This window comes from Bradysia coprophila, unplaced genomic scaffold (assembly GCF_014529535.1).
Source record: "Bradysia coprophila strain Holo2 unplaced genomic scaffold, BU_Bcop_v1 contig_350, whole genome shotgun sequence".
NCBI classification, from domain to species: domain Eukaryota; kingdom Metazoa; phylum Arthropoda; class Insecta; order Diptera; family Sciaridae; genus Bradysia; species Bradysia coprophila.
In genome coordinates, this window is record NW_023503608.1 from 6,345,766 (window position 1) to 6,361,778 (window position 16,013).

At 34.2% G+C, this 16,013-nt stretch overlaps 2 protein-coding genes across 5 annotated transcripts; one reads left to right on the top strand and one right to left on the bottom strand.

Moving 5' to 3' along the window:
• Positions 1-782: 782 nt before the first annotated feature.
• On the bottom strand, positions 783-3,293 carry LOC119080485 (delta-aminolevulinic acid dehydratase). Of its 2 annotated transcripts, none has more exons than XM_037188874.1 (8): positions 3,264-3,293; positions 2,205-2,338; positions 1,981-2,128; positions 1,655-1,827; positions 1,549-1,592; positions 1,250-1,482; positions 1,069-1,185; positions 783-1,005 (listed from the first exon to the last, which is right to left on the bottom strand). In XM_037188874.1, exons 1-8 carry the CDS (start codon positions 3,276-3,278, stop codon positions 850-852), a joined length of 1,020 nt encoding a protein of 339 aa, XP_037044769.1. In that variant the 5' UTR covers positions 3,279-3,293; the 3' UTR covers positions 783-849. The 2 variants fall into 2 exon arrangements, with proteins under 2 accessions (XP_037044769.1, XP_037044770.1); XM_037188875.1 differs by lacking the exon at positions 3,264-3,293 and adding an exon at positions 2,419-2,548.
• Positions 3,294-4,741: 1,448 nt separating this feature from the next.
• Positions 4,742-10,493, top strand: LOC119080531 (ras-related protein Rap1). Of its 3 annotated transcripts, none has more exons than XM_037188942.1 (6): positions 4,742-5,122; positions 6,936-7,017; positions 7,082-7,242; positions 7,308-7,436; positions 7,568-7,720; positions 8,749-10,493. In XM_037188942.1, exons 2-6 carry the CDS (start codon positions 6,996-6,998, stop codon positions 8,836-8,838), a joined length of 555 nt encoding a protein of 184 aa, XP_037044837.1. In that variant the 5' UTR covers positions 4,742-5,122; positions 6,936-6,995; the 3' UTR covers positions 8,839-10,493. The 3 variants fall into 3 exon arrangements, with proteins under 3 accessions (XP_037044837.1, XP_037044838.1, XP_037044839.1); XM_037188943.1 differs by lacking the exon at positions 4,742-5,122 and adding an exon at positions 5,244-5,326; XM_037188944.1 differs by lacking the exon at positions 4,742-5,122 and adding an exon at positions 5,519-5,537.
• The last annotated feature ends 5,520 nt before the right edge of the window (positions 10,494-16,013 follow it).

Here is a 16,013-nt window from a genome sequence, read left to right on the forward strand (position 1 = left end):
ATAAAACATCTTAGTCTTTTTATTCGATAAAAGGATAACCGTAGGAAAAAGCTCCTACGGGTTAAACAACAGTTGCATGTATAAAATCCCATAAGAACTGTCAAGTTACGAATATTTCGAGAATCGGCACCCTGGTTGTTTGTTCACCAATCAATTTTACTATGAATTGGTTGAGATGACACTTAGCTCAAATTATTTAGATTTTGTGATTCTCTTTTCTCTTAAAGATTTTGAATGTGTGTAGGTATTAGTGTCAGAGGTGCTGATAATTCGTGAACTTCTCAGATGCAATTGTTGTAGACTTCCTTTACTAGCAAAATTTATGAACATTCTTTTGGCAATCATTCACTTAATTCACTAAGAATAGAAAAGCGATAAGCGAGAGATGACGCTTTCACTTTCTATAAGTCAAACTTTATTCTCACTTGAAGTCTTCTTTTACGTCAAAGATGGCAGAGTAGGAAACTGCAGTTGATTTAGAAAGTATGCGAAGCGAAGTCCACTTGACTTTTTTGGTGTGATGATCATGTAGGAGTGACATATTTACAAAGCAAACTCGTGTCAACCCACCTACATCCAGAAAAATGCTTAAGATATCTTGGTTGTTTCCAGAGTGAATAATTCCTAATCTCTTCGCTATGGAATGAATAGAGTTTTTCTTTCACGTTCGTACAGCAAGGGCGTTGCTATTTTACACGTATTTGATAGTCAAAGTTATCATTTAATTTTTCTGTCTCCAACCAAAAATTTCCGCATACTTAAGGAATGAGCAAACGACATGAAAAAAAATCAATTTATTTTTCTTGCATAACTTTGACACTATTTCATTGTCGATACACCGGTCTCACATCACTTTATCAAATCTAACAATAATGGCGTAAAGTACGTTATTATACAATCAGCTCCGGCACGTCTCATCGACGTAATCACCTCCAAAACAGCCGAATTCTTATCGATTGCGCCACTGGATGCGCCGTGATGAAGCATTGCATATTCACCGGAAACCTGCAAAGATGAAAAATGTTTTCTTAATTCGTTCAACAAATGAGACTTCTTCGTCCTTCAAACCTGATAAATGAACATCGGTAGATTTGGAAATTTATTCTTTGTATCGCGTACGATGTCCAAGTACGGTAAGCCTGGTTTTACCATTAACATATCAGCTCCCTCGGCAACATCTCGCTCCTATCAGACAATAATCAACATTACAAATGAAATCGTTTAATTTTGTTAGCAATTTTGAGCTTACAGCGGCTCGAGCTGCCATTCCACGCGATCCAGGCGGCAATTGATAGCCTTTTCGATCGCCTGAACCCGGAGCCGATTTAGCTGCATCTCGAAACGGTCCATAGAAACAGCTTGCAAATTTAACGGCATACGACAGCAATGACACTTGCTTCTCCAATTTGTTTGCTATTAGGATTTGTTTGATTGCAAAGATTCGATTGTCCATCATGTCGGAAGGGGCGATTATGTGACATCCTAAGAAAAATGTATTAATCAAAAATGTTCGTTTCAATTACAATTTAGAAGGGACTCTGAACTAACCTGCTTTGGCGTAAGCCAGGGAAATTTCTGCCAGACGTTTGGTACTTTTAATCAAAATTTGGGAAAGTTAAATAATCCAGTTAAACATCATGATCATATCCTTTACCTTAAATCATTGTCGATGACATTATCCACAATAATACCACAGTGCCCATGACTCGTGTAGGGACACAAACACACATCGCAAGCAATGACAAGATTGGGAAACCATTTTCGAAGCTTTGGAATTGCTCTAACCACTGGATTGTCTTTCGAGTCGGCAGATGATCCCAAATCGTCCTGAAATGATTCAGAGAATATTCGTCAAGCTACTACAATGAGAATCGGTGTGGTAATTAGACGAAATATTATTGATTTTAGCAAGGTACGACAAGTCACCAGTAGAACGCGAAGTTGAACATATTTTGATTAATAAGTCCTAAAATTACTCACCTTCGGTGTACCGTCCATAACACCGAATAGGAGCACCGACGACAGACCATTTTTAACTAGAGGTTCCAGGAATTCCTGCAATTTATTGTTGCCATATCGAGAAACTCCTGGCATACTAGCTATCGGTTGAATAGCATCGTCGTCCTCTCTGCAATTATTTTGATCGTCTTCAAATGTTACATGATCCTTCAGGCGCACTTTTGTTTACTCAATTCAATACTCACACAATAAATATCGGATACATGAGATTATGTGGCCGTATATCAACATTGGATTCTTGCCATTTCCTCAACGTAGGATGAAAAATCGAACTGTGTAACTTAGTGAATTGCATGCTGCCGGTTTGTTTAGAATTGGGCTGATGGGGATTGAAATCAAATCGGTTGATGTGGCGGAAAAAAATTATTGTTTCGAATAACTGAATTCAGAATCACTGACACGTAAAATGCGAAAAAAGAAGAGAAAGTAAACACACAAAATATCAGTCAACTACAGTCATGATGAATTGTCTGTTTGTAAAAAATCATCGGCAAAATGACAGTCAACAAAAACTTCAGTGCTGCTGGTACTATATTGCTTTATAGTCCAGGTAAGTGACTGTGGACCTATCTGTCGTTCGTTTGTTAGTGAACATTTGAAAAGACAAGTTAAAGCTTTAAATGAGTAATTCAATTACGAAAATTGTGTGTTAATCTTCGGCAAATTTAGCCCTACATGTAAATGTAATCGCCCTTCGCCACGACAGAGTAAAGTTAACCAGGCAGGAGGGCTGATTGGACTGGGGACCTGAATGCCATCGTCGAGTGCCATCGTCAATATCCAGTGAAATATTCCACTGTTCATACCTAGGTAGAGAACGTTACGGTAGAAATAATAGTAAACTTACAGAACTATCACTCAACAATCGGAAATCTATGAAAAATATAACCGAGTTCTGGTTCTGTCATGCCGATCAGGAGGGGTAATTAAAATAAATTCCTTAAGTTTCGTCCCATAACCTTTATTCAAAAACTCTTAAGATTTTTTTTCTATCAGACGTAGATCTGATCTGCAATCTTCATGAGTACTTAACCTGTTACAGACGACAAGCTTATGACAAGTATTATTATCGTGTCTCTTACTTCCATCGATCAAAGTATCGGTTTAATCTGTTGATTTCAAATCTAGTACTTCAATTTTGTTGAACGTGCATTTTACTATATAAAGGACCATATTACCCAGAGCTTGTCATTATTTTCGTCGTCGTTTTCGATAACAGATTAATAACCTATATGTGACAGTACCTGTTGAACGTTCATTACCACAGAGCGTCTGTGCAGAGTGAACGTTGTACAATTTGTATAAGATGTCTGGACTATAGATTTATTTTTCGTTTTTCTATTGGCAACAACTTATTGTGCATGGAAGGAAGACGTAGAGTCAGAAAGGTACAGAGAGGGAGAGAGCTCGCAAAGAAAACTTTTTCGACAAAACATGACCCATGTGTAATGTACACACATTTTGTGTATGATAACACCGCTTTGTATGGGTATGATCCATTTCGTTTGTAAATCACACAAATGTACGTTCTAGGAATGTATATAATAATGGTATATTAAGTCGATGGAAATTGACTTCAAATTAAAAAATGACGATAACTGTAGCGATAGTATTAATTAATTAGAGTTCCCAAACCTGCAGCATAGATAAACGTTTTTTCACACGAACCTATAGCTGGTAATCTATTTTATATATGAATAGTGCAAGCGATACGAATAATATAATAGGAACAACGTCATCGTTTAAAATTTACCGGTTCTTCTTTGTGATGTGGACGTTTTATGCATCGTTGATTTTACATTCTTCATTCTTCTCTTGTTGAACAGCTAAACACACACAGTATATCTTCATAAAACATGAATCTTTTCGAAGAAGTCATACTAGTTTAAATGCTCACTTATACATGGGAACACTGATAACTCTCCAACACGAAACGCTACATTCTCATTTTTAACGTGATAGATCGCTTTGTGAATCAAGTCAATACCCGCACTGGTTTTGGAATTACAAAGCAGTAGAAGCAATCTATTCGGATTATTACATTCGGTATACAGTAAATAGTAAAATGTCGTGGAGGTTTCTTTTTGCTCTTTCCGCAAATCTTTTCATGTTTGCTACAGAAACTTTGTTGAAATGATTATGGGTTAGTATCGCCTTTGAGAATCTCTTCAGAGTTCGCTACAGAAATTACGTAAAAGGAAGATTCTGTTCTTATGAATCGTACTCGTTTCTCTTAACGTACGTATTCTTTCCAACTAGCATTCAAACAGTTAGTAAAAAAAGATATCTGATTATCGTCTGAGCACGGCAGAGTAAAATAAACCAGGCAGGAGCATTTCATTTTTAAAATGTCAAATAAGGGACCTAATACACGGGATGAAAATGAACTCAAATGAACACTGACATAAATTGGAAAATTTTGTTCGCAAAAAATATAGGGCTACTAGATCAATCAGGTCCCTAGTCAAATCAGCGCTCCTGCCTGGTTAACTTTACTCTGACGTGGTCTGAGGCTAGGAATCGGTAAGATTAGGAGATTAGAAACAAATCTCCAGCAAATAAAAAGGATCTTGGATATTCGGATTCAAAAGGGTTCTAATCAACAGATTTCTGATCCTCACAATATGAAGACCAAATAATCACCGTCCACAAAACATATGTAGGATCAATTTCTGTTAAACCTGTTCACATGCTGTGTGTGAAGGTATTTCAATGTTCAGAGTGGATTGACATTTAAAAAATGAACATCGTGTTGTATATTAAAAAAAACACACAAAGCCAACACAACCATAGGCAAATACACGTATCCCTGTAGTGCATATGTACTTGTTGTTCATGTCACGTTGCCAACTTGATAGACAAGAAACGTATAACTTTTAGTGACTCAGAAAATATAATATTTGAAGTCAGTAAGGGTGTGTATGGGTGTGAAAAAGATTATTAGTTCGGATTAAAACTAACTTTTTATTCATAAAATTGTTTGTCGCTTGTTCACAAAACTAAATTCGATCCGAAGCGGTTCCAGTGTAATAACGGAATAACACGTATGGTGAAGAATTCATCAAGAAAAAAAATTTTGATCGTGAAATTTTTGTGTGAAATAGTAAGTGAACCGATTGCATTTGAATTCGAATGAATTTCCTTTCTCTACGGTCGCGGATACGTCTTTTTTTGTATATATGATCCATCAAGTTGCTGTTCATGTGTGTGCACTTTAATGGTAGTACAATAATGCCTAACCGACGACCACAAGAATTTCGCAAAATTCAACTTTGTGACTTTTTGTCTTTGTCTTGAACAATTCTTGGTAATTACAAAAATTTCCGTCGAAGTCTCAAAAGGCATTTCCGATAATTAAAATGAAAACAATTTACAAAAATTCGAATGTTCCTCTTGGTGGTTATATACATTACTGTTAGGAGCCCCCATAAAAAATGTAAAATTAATGTGGACTGACTCATGTGCGGTAATAAATTCGTCGCATGATTACAATTGAAATAAATTGTTAAATAATGACGGTACACGCTCATTGATTATTTTTTTGTGTGTGGATTTTGAACGTTACACAAGGCTAAATTTGGGTAGTGCATGGTAACCAATAAAACCAATTTCGAAGCATTTAGCGACTATATTTATATCGGAATCGAATGTGAAACAAAAAGTTTTTTTTTCTTCGGTGGGTTTTTTTGCGGTGTTATCGATTCTTTTTATGCTCTAAAAATAAATTACAATACAACCGAACTTTTTGCATAGAGATGACGAGATATTGAAAGTCATCGATGGGATAATAATCGTCAATCGTTATCAAAAATCATACACTACCACTACTATACCACTACTGTTCAGTGGTTATATTATACTTTATGAAAACAAAACTAGATGAGAAGCACTGACTTCCCATACATTTCCCGAATCTCGTGATTTTTGATCATTTCCATATTCCGCTTAATATTAGTGAGTCATGCTTCCTACATCTTTAGAAACATTTCAGGGAAAAACATTGCCATAATCTGTCCAGACTGTGTATTCAATGGTACCAATGGTGTCACCAGCACACATGGTTTGCATAAAAGTTTAAAGCCGCGATTAAATTGAATCAAGCAAGTGATCTTTCATGATTCTTCGTTGAGACCTCATCGGTGCATCAAAACGCCACGGACAACCTTAGAGAAGGTGACTGCTGGTTTGAGTGCATCAGCGTATGATAGGACAATTTCTGAAAAATATTAGAATTGACCCATTCCTTCTTCCTATCCAATAGTCACGTTTTTTCATTGGATCATTACTTTTGTACCCAATACAGGTAGCAATCATTATACATACATTCGACTCGTTGGAATTGCACCGGCGACCATTGAGAAGAAATTGGAATCGCTGAATCTCGGATAACAAATGCTATTAATGATTTAGATTGTCAAATACTTTCTGAGAAAATTAAAAACATTTTTGTAATTGTCCAATCGCAATGTTAATGGTTTTGTCATAATTTGGTGCCAACAACTTCCCCACCTTACTTTGTAGACATTTCGTAGATAAAATTTGACAAAAGAAAATTCAACTGCTGGACATACCAATGAAACATACCAAAGATTACAAAAATTTGATTTTGTTGTGTGAGTCGGTCCGTTCTAATCGAGCTGACATTCAAATACGTAACGTTATAAAATCGTAATTATGAAATGGTTATCAGTTTTGAGTCGTTAAATGAGTTTTTTAAAGCATTATCTGTAAACAAAGATTAATATTTTCTTTATTGGAAGTAGATAGTTACCTTTCAATAAAAGCTGACAAAAATATTTTTGGCTATCGAATTTCAACCTCAATTTAAGTGTTTATTTAGGGAACTAATCTAAAGGCATTGCAACTTTACAAATCATCGACATTAAAGTTAAAATAAAGCAAAATCTCTTCTTCAGGTCACCTTAAAAACGGAATACTGAAAACCGCTAGACAGCAAAGTGCAAACGGACGGAAAAATGCGTGAATACAAAATAGTTGGTACGTATCGTTATATCCTGATTGCAATCATGATGGTCATCTTCAAATAATTTTCTAATTACAGTTCTTGGTAGTGGTGGTGTGGGAAAGTCAGCGTTGACAGTGCAATTCGTACAGGGCATATTCGTTGAGAAGTATGATCCAACGATTGAGGACAGTTATCGCAAACAGGTCGAAGTGGAGGGACAGCAGTGCATGCTCGAAATTCTCGATACGGCTGGAACTGTAAGTGAAAGGTGACCTATGTCGGTGTTAGGGGCAAAATTATTTTTTTTTGTCGTTCAATCTAGGAACAATTTACTGCAATGCGAGATCTATACATGAAAAATGGACAAGGATTTGTGTTAGTCTATTCGATAACAGCTCAGTCGACGTTTAACGATCTACAAGACTTACGGGAACAAATATTAAGAGTCAAAGTAAGTGCAGCATGAGGTAGAAGTCGTAATATAACTAGCAATTGTCCACAGGGCAAATATCTGTCAATTTTTTATCAAGACGTCCAAAAATATATTTTTTTAAAATTTTTCCCCTTTTTGATTTTGAATAGGATACAGACGATGTCCCAATGGTACTTGTAGGCAACAAATGTGATTTGGAAGATGAACGAGTGGTCGGAAAGGAATTGGGTAAAAGTTTAGCCAATCAATTCAATTGTGCTTTCATGGAAACATCAGCCAAAGCAAAAATTAGTGTTAATGATGTGAGTATGGAAAACCGTTTTCAATCGAAATGAGAGTGTACTACAATAAGTAAAACCCAATTTTAAAATCGGTCCAAAAATTTTGCATTGTGGAAATCGTATCAAAGCGTATCGTAGCTAACCCTTGTGCACAGGGAAACACTTCTTTCAAAACTTTGCTAATGTGTAATCAGACTAATGTGTCAATATCAAACGCCATCCTACTTCGGTTGACCATTTCACCATATCGGAATCAGAGGATGGATACTTGTACGATTCGGACGTTAAGATTTGATGTAGCTTACCGACTTAAATCTAATCTAACTTAAAAGATAAAACAAATATGGTCAAGTTTGACGGTAATGAAATCTTATTTTCTAAGGGAGAGTCGAGAGTGCCCATTCCTCACAAAAACATTGGCCGAAAACATGCTTATCTCTTGCTAGCCGATATTTTATGGTACAGTACGGTTTCCAAATTCTTACATTGACTAGTGTGAATGCGATGCACCCGTTGCAATGTTGTCTCCGACTCAGAATGCAAACTTCTCACTCGTCAAAACAACCAATTCTCCTTTAACTAAATCACAACAATGGTTTATGTGAATTTTCGAATATCAGATACCTTATTTACAACAACTTAAATGTATAAACGGAACATGATGCTTACGATGTTTTTAAACTTTCAAAGAAACTTCTATTAATATTGGAAACGGAGATTTATCAACGGAATTTCATATTTCTTATAATTCGCTAATGTGACATGTCCCGGTTCCGAATTTAATTATTCATACAACCAGTCTAACTCAGGTATGAATCAGTCCTAGTACTGAAATTGCGTGACGAAAACTATCAGATAATTTTGACCCCCTGGCCGAACGGTTTTGAACTTTACCTCTCACTGCTGCACTTAGCAGAATTGTAAAACCATCAGTATCTAGACCAAAAGATTGGATTTGCTTCATGAAGACCTTGTGGTGCACTCAATGACGTTCTCAAGCGTTTCTCTGTTTAAATTCATGATTTCTTAATGTCAATTTCCATTTTCAGATATTTTATGACTTAGTTCGACAAATCAATAGAAAATCACCGGAAAAGAAACAAAAACAAAAAAAGAAATCGATCTGTGTACTGCTATAAGTAAGTGTTTGTAGTTAAAATGGTTGACATAAATTGATTTTTTCGTTGGTTTCAATTTCAACTTATAAAAAAAGTTCACATTACAATTTACAAAAGGTAAATAGAAAATCATTTAGCGGATGTTTCCAAAATAAACCAACAACAACAACAAAACTCCGTTTGGATATAATAATTTCACAAATTTTGTTTTCTTTGAATTATTTTTTTTTATTTTCATTTTTTTTATTAATTATTTTGCTGCATTTTTTCATTCAAAGTCGAAGCATTTTTCAATGTTTAAGTCTTAGTCTTTTTTTCCTACTTTATTGGTTCATTCTTATCGAAAACAGTTGTTAAGACTAAAATTAAATTTACAAAGTCAACACACAATTATGTCGTTTAAACGAAAGAATTTTTTATTTTTGTTTTCTATGATTTAATTAGCCAACAAGCCATTGATAAAATACGTGTCAAAAAGAAAACTATTATTACTACTGCAGTTAAATAAAGATTATTTTTAAAGGAATTTTTTATTTAATCTTTTTCACTTCAAATAGCACAAAACATTTTTTGTTCGGTTAAAACGATCAGAAAATTTTTAGTTAAAAATTGAGAATCTCAAAATGATTTGAGTTCATTTCTCAACCAGCCAATTAAGAATTTTTTTTGCCAACAATGAAAAATTATTCCAAAATTAAAGCACTGTGTGTAGCCTCTATGAATGTTGTACATAATACCACACAAAGTAATATGAAATCTCGAGACTCCGGCACAATCCACTGAAAACCCAATGAAATGGAATAATATCATCAGTCCTTTTTTGAAGTCGATGAACTGACCATATATCCCAGTATTGGAGGAAATTATTCCGTTGAATTTCTTAGATTCCTTAAATTTTCTATATTTATTGAAACTTCTTCAAAAACTTCCATATCTTGTGCAGATTTAGCAAATCCAATTTTTTTTATTTCTAAGTTTCGGAATAGGTCGACCGAGGTCGACAGCGGTCAAATATGGTCGCGATCTGAAAATTCAGGTCAGGTTAGGTAATTTTTTTCAAGATTACCTGACCAGACCTGAACCTGAATTTCTAAAACCTGTCAGGTCAGCTTACCTGTCAGTTCAGCTTTTAGGCATATCTGAAAAATTGCACCGGTCGACCTGATTTACCTGACTTGACTTTCACTTTCAGTTTCAGGTCAATGCAGGTCAGGTTAAAATTTTTAGAATCAGGTTGAGGTCAAAACAGGTTTCAGGTAATTTCAGGTCAGTTTCAGGCAAACCTGTTCCGAGCCTTAATTCCCTTACCTTCCGCAATCCCAATTTTACCAAATATTCATCACTAAAATTTCCTTAAATTTATCCTTACTTTTGACCAAAATTCCGGTAGCACACGAGCCCTGCATAATTAAAGAGAATTCGTTGAAATTCAATGAAATTTAGCGAAATAATTTCCTCAAACATCACGATGGTGACAAAAGGTGACACACTGTCGAGAGATTATCTATACGCAAAAAGGTTCCCAGTTTGAAGAGCAACATAATTTATTTTCCGCTTCTACTTAAAATAATTTTAGCCAAAATTTACTGCTTATGAAATTGTGAAGAAAATATCAAGGCGAAATTCTGTTGTCAAGCAACGATGTAAAAATGATTTATACAAAAGTAAAAGAAAAATTTAATTAAAGAAGAAAAAAAATAATTTTTTACAAAAAAAAAATTAATTGTATTGTTAAGGACCAGGAATATAATTCAATACAAAAGAAAAAATGAAGAAAAATCAATTGTGCCCTATAATAAGTATTAATCTTTAGACATATTATATACATATTATGAACCCATTAATTAATTAATTTACAAATTTTTATTGCTCATTCAATCAGTTTTTTGCACCTTAATCAATAAATGATAAGAGTCAATTAATTTCTGGCGAAAGAGCACCAAAGATAAATGCAAGGGTTTCATTTATTCTCTATGCTGCGCACATACAACTCCTTTTAGCCACTGGTACGATAGTTTGTCAATCAATTGTACACGAATCCGGCGAAAATTTGGTATGAGTCTCGCCTTGGGGTCTCTTGGAGCAGTGTTATCGTCTCGGTCATTTTTAAGCACTCACCTTGTCAATCTCGATATAGAAATATTATTATTTTGACGATTGTGGCATAAGCCGAAGGCGGGGGATGCACCTACAAAAATCCAAATAATATCCAAACTTGCAAAGACCGTCCGGAAACAAGTTTCAACGCTACAGACGATCTTTCGGGAGGTGCAGCGAGTACACATGATTTTGGTACATAGTTTCTTAAAATTTTACAAGACTTGAGGAGTTTAGACTTCTTTTCGTTAATCTGTTTTGAGTTGTATTGTCATCTCAAGAATTAGCAAAATAATTGAAGAATCAGTGGCTATTCTTCATGGCTCCAAAATGATGCCTTGAAAGAAATGGGTTATCGGTCAAAGCTGGATGTTTGAGTTCAGGACTACCTGATAATGAAATTTCTTGTATCAGAAATTGTATCGTCACCGTGCAGTTTAAAATTTTCAATACGGCCATTCCCTTGCTAAAACAATGTTCACTGGGAAAAATCTCCTAATGTTGTAAATTTAGTAGTTGATTGCAAATGCATTCGAATTGAATGAAAATTATTGTTAAATTTTATAGAATTAGATAAAACTTAGAGCAATTATCAATACCTTAAAACACGGCCATATTGAAAAAAAAGCTTCTGCGTCGCCAGCTTAATTGGTACTTCGTTTAAGTATCGGTTTTTGTTTATCCATTGATCATAACGCTTTCTTTCGGATTTCTATCTTCTTTTGGTTGACGAACTGTTGTTCACATCACCACTTTCGATTGATTCATCATTGTTTTTAGAAAAAGAAAATGAAAATTATTTTTGTATGGCTTTGTTATCGATTTGATTTATTGAATGTAAAAACAAATTAAAGACAAATACGAGAGGTTATCTTTACATTAAGGTGACAATCAAAAAATAAAGAAAATAAAAAGGAAAAAAGTTCTTATGTAAAATGTTTCTACAAGTAAACTTAATGAAAACAAAAAATTTAAAAAAAAAATAAAATGAAACGCTGAATCAGCTGCATGAAACTTATATATACAATTTATATAACAATGGAGAAAGGAGAAGTAAATTAACCAATAAACAATAATTACATTTTAACGTTGTATACTTCCCAACTATTTTAAAATTTGGAACAAATGATTTTACTGGAACAGAAACAAGTATCATCGCAGTTCAATAGATTTTAAGAAGAAAATCCACAAATGAAAACAAAAAATGAAAGAGCAAATTTTGTGCTTTTATTTTATTAGTTTTTAAAAATGATTTTACGTTTTTTTTTAATTTTTAAATAAAATAATTTCTTTTTAATGCGAACAGACACATTTATTCATTTTGATTACAATTTTTATCAATATTATACCCGAGTTATCAAAATCAATAAAAAAAGGCAAAAATTGTATATTTTACTGAACCAAATTTTATTGTTGTTTCGTCGGATGTTCCAAACCAGCCAATACTTTCCTAATACTTCTCCCGTACGACGGTGAGTATGCAAATTAGCAACCGAGAGCATTACCGAAACAAATTTTATGTGGAAATATCTTTCAAAAAGTGTCCGGTAATTTAGCGTCTATAAATTCAGTTCTTTTTACATTTCCATTCCTTGTAAGGAGACTAGATTTATGAATGATGATTAAGTTAGTCAAACAGTGAGAACTCTACGTACATCTCGAAGATGTGAAAAATCAATAAGTGGTTGCAGAACTATACATTAGTGAGGGGAAGAAGAAACTCAAATGTCAGCATCATTAAAACCGAATCAGAAAATGTCGATCACGATGAGAAAAGATGGTCAAGATTTGCGGGAGAAATTGTCAAACAAGCCTGTCTTTTGGCACAAATAGCGATAGGAAATTTTTTGTCTATTTCAATGAGAGAAAAAACCTTTGACAACTTATTTTTAATCAACCTAAAACGTTATTTGAAGCAAATAACTGTTCTTCGGTATGCCTATCAAATGCTCCGTTTTTTTTTTATTTAAAAAAATATATATTGCCCAAAACGGACAGCCCAATATAAGGTATTTGACCGAGAGTGGGGGGAATCGAAATATTTTCAATTTTCAATCTTTATTGCTTGAATCATATTTACAGAAAGCAGCCAATATCGGTTTTAACTCGAGTTATTTTATTGAAGATTGATCCTTTGGCAGAGTAACTAAACAAAAATTAATTAATTTTAATAGTAGATTATTCACCACTGTCCACATGTTTATTTAGACACTTGGGGAGTTGTTGCATGAGCAAACGGCGAATGTTATAACCCCAAGTGTCTAAATAAACATTTGGACAGAGGTGAATACGCTATTTTATCTACCGACGGCGAAATAATAGCACTTTTTCACTGCTATTATTTCACCTAGGTAGATAAATGAGTTTTTTCAACATTTAGGATCACGATCACCAACTCGGTAAAGCTTCTGCCCTAGGGGTGGAAGTAAACTATTACCTCAATAGTAAGGTAAAATTGTTTTATTCAAAAACGTGAGGTAAAGTTATCATTCCGTCACGGAGCCAAAACTTTACCTCAATTTTTGGCTTAAATGACCTTATTTGGTTTTTTTTTTGTAATGGGGTAAATGATGGAAATGGTACTTCTTGTGTGAAATTTATCGATCGAGGTGTAGCTGAGATCGGTAAACACATTGCGCCATTGGTAAGTAATGTACTATTAAACTTCTATCCAGGAACACGTTTCACTTACGTATGACATCAATCAAACATAGTATTAAGGTTTTATGATTTTTTCTATGAAGGTCTGTAGATTTACCTAAACATCAGCAATTGCAACAAATATTATCAAGTGAAAAAGTCAACTTTGTAGTGAATTTGCGTCACGTTATTAAATTATTAAATAATCCAACTTTTTTGTCATACAAAGGTGTAATTACCGGAGCACTGTTTATTATAAGTTGAACTGTCTAATTGAGCAATAGTTTTTACACTCGCCAAACCATGAAAACACTGAATATCACGCGTCAAAAGTTATCGGAAACCACACTTTTATAGTTCTCTCTCAGCAGACCTTGCAAACAGGTCTAGGGATTCAGACGATGTGTTGCTTAATGGTGGAGTTTGTTTATGTTATTCGTCAAAGAGAGAAATTTGATACGAATGCGGAGCTTACTCTCCGTATCAACGAGTAGTGTGATGCACATCGAACGATCAACTCGTTCGACTTTGTATCGCGTATTTTCGGTTTCGTCTTGATTCTTATTCTTCTTCTAATTCATTTAAGTTTAACCTTGAACGATGTGTACCAATGTGATAGAAATGCTTTGTATTTGGTTTTGTTGTTTGTGTATTTCATGGTGCATCACTTGGATTGAAACCACTCAATCACACAGTATGTGTGTGAATTCGTATCCCACGAGAATTATTTTTGCAAAAATTATTCTCTCGGTATACGAATTCACACGTATACTGTAATTTCGTGGTTTCAATCCAAGTGATGCAAATAACTATTGTGATCTTTTTGAATGAAACAAATGTAATGTGGAGAATATAGGGAACGCTCTGTCTGAGAAGAAAATTCCTATTCACCAAAAAAAAGCTGTGGTACTAAGATCTTGATGTCACTCAATGAATTGAATGAAAGAAAAAGTGTCAAGTCAAAGGAAGAATGTTTAATTCCTGTGTCACTGTTAGGGAAATGATAATAATTCGTCGAATCAGACCAATAATGCGTGTAAACCAATTTTCACAGTTAAATTGTTTTGAATAAGAAAAATATAATCATGTTCTTACAGGCCAGACAGTTACGTAACTCATAAAAAAATAATTTATCTGCTCCATTGACCTTCACTTGTTGGAATTGCGGAATAATACGAAAATGATAAATACACGTGTTATAGGCACTTAAAATGTTTCATTTAGTAGAATGACTTTTTCGTAATTCAGTGACGAAAAGTCAAGGTACGGTTGCCTTTATTGAGATTAAACCCGACATATGAAAAATAATTTTCCATGGTTGACCCACGTCACCCTACTGAACACAATAAAAGATTAAATATTGAGAACTTATTCAGGAGTACAAAGAAAATTAACAGGCCGAAGTGGGTTGCTGCAGTTTCAAACGCAGAACTATTCGCGATTAGATCTCGTAACGTGTATGAACTCTGTTGAAATTCTTTTCAGGATTTTTTTTTAACAAACCTATTATGGTCATTCTCGTAACGCCTATGAACAAATTGATTACACAAAAATTATGCTGCCACACTTGCCACAATCACATATATCTTCAGCGAATCATTTTAAACAATTCAATTCCATATAAATCACAGAGTTCAAAGCACAATGTCTAGATTAGCCTCAATAGTGTCGTTTTCATTTATTTCAAAATTGACACACCAAACAGTCCCATCCAAAATCCAAACATTTCGTCACCATATGTTATGCGAAATAAATCAAAAAAATGTTTACAATTTTACAACAATATAATCCCAATAACAAAAATTTGCCTTCACATGTGGACAGAGAGTGAAGAACCTCTTTTTAGTTAATGCAAATTTTTGCGGAAGATAAAAAATGAAATGAAATACACACGAATCATTATCATCACCGCAGAGCGTGTGTGTAAATATGTACTTCTTGGGGCAACAGTTTCTCATCACTCAAATGAAAATTATAAAAATAAAGTCTTAGCATATCGAAAAATGAAATCTCATAAAAACAAATTAACGCAAATCAATTATGCATCACGTATCAGTTTTCGTACACATTTTTGAAATGATAATTTCTTCAGCTATGTTATCTAACATTTCTATAGGCATTATTTTACACTGAAACGATCGATTGCCTATTGTATAAGCTTTAACGCCAGCTTCATAAATAATAATTTGAGATTCCAGTTTCGATTAAACGATTCATGATTGAGATGATAAAGCGTTTGATGGGGAATCCGATAATCGATTTACGGCTAGCTTCAAATTAAGCAACGCACTTCAAGCATGAGTGGTACTTTAAATGGGGTACTGAAACTTGACAGTGTGTCACACAACTGTAAAATACTGTACAAATATTTTCTTGTAAAACGGAGTACTTTACTCAGCTGACCTATATGATTATTTTTGCTCAAAGTGCGTTATTTTAAGTCAAGGCACTTCAAGCAA